At 38.6% G+C, this 6,582-nt stretch overlaps 1 protein-coding gene and 1 long non-coding RNA gene across 2 annotated transcripts in view; one reads left to right on the top strand and one right to left on the bottom strand.

The window, feature by feature from the left end:
- LOC102252936 (probable ATP-dependent RNA helicase DDX10) overlaps nt 1-241 on the bottom strand; it is a 78,037-nt gene extending 77,796 nt beyond the window's left edge. Inside the window, exon 1 of the mRNA XM_005878699.1 lies at nt 218-241. Coding sequence (XP_005878761.1) covers nt 218-241 — 24 coding nt within the window. The remainder of the gene's footprint in view (nt 1-217) is intronic.
- Nucleotides 242-3,643: 3,402 nt separating this feature from the next.
- The window catches only part of LOC106728230, a 17,515-nt gene continuing 14,576 nt past the window's right edge, over nt 3,644-6,582 (top strand). Inside the window, exon 1 of the long non-coding RNA XR_001364509.1 lies at nt 3,644-3,724. This is a non-coding gene — a long non-coding RNA (uncharacterized LOC106728230). The remainder of the gene's footprint in view (nt 3,725-6,582) is intronic.

The following is a 6,582-nucleotide window of genomic DNA, read 5'->3' on the forward strand; positions in this document are numbered from 1 at the left end:
GGACATTAGACCATTGGAAAATACATTTAATCACAAATGCAGTAGTGCTCAGAAAACAATGCACAGGATGACTAAATCTATGTAACAGATGCTTGCCCTAGCTAAGTTATGGTAAGGAGAGGAAGTCAGGAACACTTCCTTTTGAGGGACAGATGTTGAACTGAGCAGCAAACAACTCAACACAGCTGCACTGTTGGCCATCAATGGTGTAAAATACCTTCTGTATGTACAGTGACGGCATGTTTCACATATGGCTCACAACAGAGTCTTAGCTCAATGTCATCCTTTTGAATGTTAATTTTAGCAGGTAATACACACTCATTTATTTTATAAAGGATATTAAAAAAACACAACCCTGTCATTTGTGTCCTCTTAAGCCACCCCAGGTTACGTCCCAAGAAGCAAGCATTGCCAGTAGCTTTTTCTGCATCCTTCCAGAGACATCCTACCCAACGCAAGTATACTAGTATATGAAGGACACCAAGAACTCATGAAAGAGCCTTGTAGCCCTGGCCGGTTTGCTCAGTTGATAGAGCATCGGCCTTTGGACCAAAGGGTCCCAGGTTCGATTCCAGTAAAGGGCATTCCTCAGTTGCAGGCTCAATCCCAAACCCTAATCGGGGCAAGTGCAGGAAGCAACCAATTGATGTTACGGTTTGCTCAGTTGATAGAGCATTGGCCTTCGGACCAAAGGGTCCCAGGTTCGATTCCAGTAAAGGGCATTCCTCAGTTGCAGGCTCAATCCCAAACCCTAATCGGGGCAAGTGCAGGAAGCAACCAATTGATGTTTCTTTCTCTCTCTCTCTCTCTCTCTCTCTCTCTCTCTCTCTCTCTCTCCCGCAAAAAATCCCCGCCTCTCCTCTCTCTCTCTCTCTCTTTCTCTCTCTCCCGCCCTTCCACTCTCTCTTAAAAAATCAATGGAAAAAATCCTCAGATGAGAATTAACAAAACAAAAAGTCTTGTATATAAACCTTCATATATGTGTGCATTTATATATCTAGGGTAAATTTCTAAAGTTAAAGCCCTCAAAGTATGTACATTTAAATTTCAAAATAAGCATCCAGAGAAGTTATACAAATTTATACACTCGCCAAAAAATTTGAGAGGAACTGATTCTCCACATCTATTTAAATAAAGTATGTTATTAGGCTTTATCTTTGCCAGTCAACTAGGTGAAGAAATATCATCTCAGGGAAGTCTTAATTTGCATTTGTACAAAGGTACATCTTCTTGTACACTGTATATATTGTTTGCCAGTATTTTTAATGCTTCCTAGCATTTATTTATTAATTTGGGGGATCTCTTCATTTGTTAAAGATGCATTAATACTTTCTCCCACTTCATCATTTATGTTTAAACTTTGCCATATGCAATAAAATTGTTGGGTTTCTTTGGCAAGCATATATTTTTAATTATGTAATACATTTTTTAAGTAATGAAATTTTCTGGGTTTGCGGCATACCTTAATATACTTTTCTAACTAAAATACTTCTTCAAAAATATGTTTTTACTAATTTCAGAGAGAGGAAGGGAGAGGGAGAGAGAGATAGAAACATCAATGATGAGAGAGAATTATTTATCAGCTGCCTCTTGCACACCCCCAACTAGGGATCAAGCCGGCAACCTAGGCATATGACCTGACCTCCTGGTTCATGGATCGACGCTCAATCACTGAGCCACACTTGGCTGGGCTAAAAGACTTTTTAAAAATGAATTTAACTCCTTAACATGCAGATTTTACTTAAAAGTTTCAACACTGGCTCTTGGACAAAGGAGAAAGTACTCATTAATAATTTTAAATTTCTATTTATTAAATCACAAAAAATATAAAGTATTCCATTGTTAGGAAAGAATTCTGTTTTGACTATAAGACTTTATGTTATCGCTATAAAAATGAAATTTGCAGCAGCCAGAAAGTATTATGAAAGATTTTCTGACAAGATGTAAAACATCAAAATCCAATTTCCATTTCTATTTGCACTTCTTCCACAACATGTATGCTAGACTTCAAAATAAAATGCTAAAAGGAAAATATCAAAAAATACAAAACTGATAAAACTTGAAAGATAAAGAACCACCACCATCGCAAAAACAATAATGGCTCTGATCAGAAGGATCATGATATAGTTAACACTGGCTACAAGATTCAAAATATTCCATATAATAAAAGCCTAATATGCTAAGTGTCTGGTCATCCGGTCATCTGTTCAACCAATCAAAGCATAATATGCTAAGGCTGCTCAACTGCTCACTATAATGTGCACTGACCACCAAGGGGCAGACAGTTGGCGGGTAGGTTAGCTTGCTGCTGGGGTCTGGCCGATCAGGACTGAGCAAGACAGGCCAGGAATGCCCTGGAGCCCTCCCATGGTCCCTCCTGGGCTGGCCAACCTCCCACATCCCTCCCCGGCCCCAGTTGTGCACCAGTGGGGTCCCTTGGCTTGGCCTGCACCCTCTTGCAATCCAGGACTCCTCAGGCGATGTCAGAGAGCCAGTTTTGGCCTGATCCTGCAGGCCAGGCCAAGGGACCCCACTGTGCATGAATTCGTGCACCAGGCCTCTAGTAATTAAGAAAGCCTACTTAATGTAAGTATTACTACTAGATATCCAGGGGCAGGAAAGGAGTATCTATTGCAAAGGAAAAAGAAAAGAAAGGAAAAGAAAGCTTAAATGAAATTTAGAATTAAAGGAAAAGATACTCTAAAGAAATCATATTTTTATGGTTCCTTAAAGTAGCTCCCATATGTATCACTGAATAATTAAAAGTTTCTAATACCAACTGTATCCAAAACTGAAGGAAATCCACAAAATAAAGAACTATCAACTCTGGTGGAGACTTTAGAAATTACCTATTATACCTTAAACCCTATGTTAAGCAGGGGTGGGGAACCTTTTTTCTGCCAGGGGCCATTTGGATATTTATAACATTGTTCGTGGGCCATACAAAACTATCAGCTTAAAAATTAGCCTGCGATATTTGGTCTAACATTTACGTAACTCACTCCTAATGCCTTGGCAGGCTCAGACCAAATGATTTCGTGGGCGGTATAGGGCCCGCTAGCCTGATGTTCCCCATCTCTGCGTTAAAGATAAGGGCATTTCCTAGCATTTATAAACACTGTTGCTAAAGTACTTAACTTTAGATATTTCCATTGCCTAAGTAACCAAACCTTACTGTTACAGTAATAAGTTTAGTTAGTATAAGATAGTATAATCAAATTTCATATTTTTTATTAGAGTGAATTTTAAACTTTACTTAGAAGAGGAACTTAATTTGTGTGTGTGTGTGTGTGTGTGACCCTGATAAGTAACTTGTAACGCCCTGCATGTTAACTCCTGACAAATAACTTGTAACTCCTGACAAACAACTCCCTGAGTGTGTATCCTGATAAGCCCAGAAGGCCACCAGAGCACACTGATATGAGACACTGAAGAAGCCCACCCATGGGGCATAAAAGAAGGACTCTCACAGCAGCAGTCAGATGTCTGTCTGACCTCCACAGACAAGCCGTTCTCCTTACGCCTGTCTCCTCCACAGACAAGACGTTCTCCTTCCCCCTGGAAACTGCCGTTCCTGCTCTGCCTCTGAGCCCAGACTGTTAGAGGCCTCTCTTCATGTCAAGAGACCGAGCATTTGCAGCTGCGTATTTGACGACCTCCGTGTGTCTCTGTCAGCAAGTGTCTCCGGGGGGCCTGCCAAGGACTGAAACCCATCAGCTCTCTGGTAAATAAACCTGTGTGATTTCTTGCATTGTTTGTTCCCTGTGTCTTCTCTCTTCTTAGTTTTTGGTTAAGCTCAGCCATATTAATTAATAGTAAGTACCCTTTGACATCTGTATTGGTATATCCAAATGAGGCGCTCTGGGTCACCTGTGCATACGTTCCCATAGAAGTTGGAACACTTACCCATGGTGGGATTTCTTTAAGAAAAAAAAAAGCAAAGTCACCTGCTATAAAAGCATGTTTCTTCTGTCATTCTAATTTTACAATTTAAATTAAGGATGAACTAGTTGACATTTTATTTTAAAGCCATCTATAAAATCTTTGCTTGAGAAATAATGAGTAGTAATATTGAGCAACTTTCATGTACAATAATGGCCATCTGTATGTCTTTTTGGAGGGGAAAAATGTCTATTCAGTTTTTTTGCCCATTTTTAAAACCAGATTGTCTCTTTGCTTTTGAGTTATATGAGCTCCTGATAGATCTCAGATATTAATCCCTTATCAGATATATCATTGGAAAATATTTTCTCCCATTTCATAGGTTGCCTTTTTAATTTGTTTTTTACTCTAATCTAGTCACATTGTTTATTTCAGCTCTTGTTGCTTGTGCTTTTGGTGTTATAGCCAAACGATCATTGTCAAGACCAAAATCAAGTAACTTTTTCCCTATGTTTCTTTTAGGAGTTTTAATCATCCAGGAAATGAAATAAAAACCAGTGAGATATCACTTCACACCTGTTAGGATACATATCACCAAAAAGACAAGAGGTAAATGTTGGCAAGGCTGTGGAGGAAAAAGAACTCATGTACACTGTTGGTGGGAATGTAAATTGGTTTAGCCACAGTGGAAAACAGTATGAGGTTCCTCAAAAAATTAAAAATAGAAGCTACCGCCCTAGCTAGTTTGGCTCAGTGGACAGAGTGTCGGCCTGTGGACTGAAAGGTCCCAGGTTCGATTCCAGTCAAGGGCACATGCCTGGGTTGCAGGTTCATTCCCCAGTAGGGGGCTTGCAGGAGGCAGCCGATTGATGATTCTCTCTCACCACTGATGTTTCTATCTCTCTCTCCCTCTCCCTTCCGCTCTGAAATCAATTTTTAAAAAAAACCACAACTTTAAAAGTAGAAGCTACCACGTTCTGGCCAGTGTGGCTCGGTTGGTTGGGCATCATTCTGTGCACAGAAAGGTTGCTGGTTGGATTCCTGGTGAGGGCACATGCCCAGGTTGTGGGCTCAATCCCCAGTAGGGGGTGTGCAGAAGGCAGCTGATACTGATGTTTCTCTCACATATATCCATGTTTCTCTCTCTGTCCCTCTCCTTCCCTCTCTCTCTAAAATCAATTTAAAAAAATAAAATAAGAATAGAAGCTACCATAGACCTAGTAATCCTACTCCTGATATATATTTGAAGGAAACAAAATTAGTAACTGAGAGGAATAGATATCTGCACTCCCATGATCACTACAGCACTATTTAAAATAGCCAAGATAGAGAAACAACCTAAGTGTCAGAGGATGAATGGATCAGGAAAATGTGGTATATGAACAACAATGGAATATTACTCAGCAATGAGAAAAAGGAAATCCTGACATTTGAAAAAACATGGATGAACCTGGAAGGCATTATGCTATGTGACATAAGTCAGGCAGAAAAGACAAAGACAGTATATCATCACTTATATGTGAAATCTTTAAAGGCAAAAACAAAAACAAAAAAAGGCCCCTTTCATAGAAACAAAATGGTGTTGTCAGGGGCTGGGAAGAAGGGTACAAACTATAAATCATGAGTAAGTTCTGAAGTTCTAATGTATACAGTATAGTGAGTATCGTTAATAATACTGTATTATTAAAGTTGCTGAGAGTAGATTTAATCTTTCTTATCACACAAAAAAAGGAGTTAACTGTGAGGTGACAGATGTGTTAATTATCTTGATCTTAGTATAGCAATCATTTCACACTGTATATGTACACAAAAACATTATATTGTACACTTTAAATTTACAATTATATTTGTCAATTATTCCTTAATAAAGCTGCAACTGCAATATATAAAATGATTAAATTTGTCAATGAATACTATAATATATTAAATAACAATGACAAAATATTTATTATGAAATATTCATGATTCTTTTAAAAATCATCTTGATGAGTCAACATTAATGGGAAAACAGACAATTGAGTATTGCTTATTTCTTTTTTTCCCCCCAGACCAAAAACTACATAGATATGTAGTGATCTCAGTTCTGTTTGGACTTTCTTCCTTCTGTTAATGGAGGATCATACGGCACTACCATTCTACGCAATGTTTTTTGATTGCTAGACTCCTCCTTCAGGATTCCTATGTCTGAATCCACAGGCTTCCCTTGGAATACTTTCCAGAAACTGCTTTTTAACCTAATAAACTCTACCTGAGAGTGTGTACCTCCACCTTAACTACTGAAAGCTTTCAGAAAAATAACTTTCAGATCTCCAATACAGATTCTGTTTCCCTCTGTTCCTTCTCTCATTTTCCAGATGAGTCCCCCCACCAAATTCTCAAATGCCAGTGTTGTTTTTGCAAACATATTTGTCTTCTTTTCCTCAATTTCTTGTCATAATTAACACAAAATTTCCCTTGGTTTTAAAAAGCCTCTCTTTAGCATTTTAGTCTAACTCTTTAAATCTTTCCTGGCTCCCAATTAGTCCAGATAAGATTTAAGTTTCTTTTCTCTACCATGCTGTATTTTACTTTGCTTATTTCCTTACTTTTAGCCTCATTCCCAACTTCATGGCCAGCCAAATCCATCATTGTCTTTGTCTTTTATTATCCTAAACTAGAGGCCCGTTGCACAAAAATTTGTGCACTCGGGGGGTTCCCTCA

This window comes from Myotis brandtii, unplaced genomic scaffold (genome assembly GCF_000412655.1).
Source record: "Myotis brandtii unplaced genomic scaffold, ASM41265v1 scaffold571, whole genome shotgun sequence".
NCBI lineage: Eukaryota > Metazoa > Chordata > Mammalia > Chiroptera > Vespertilionidae > Myotis > Myotis brandtii.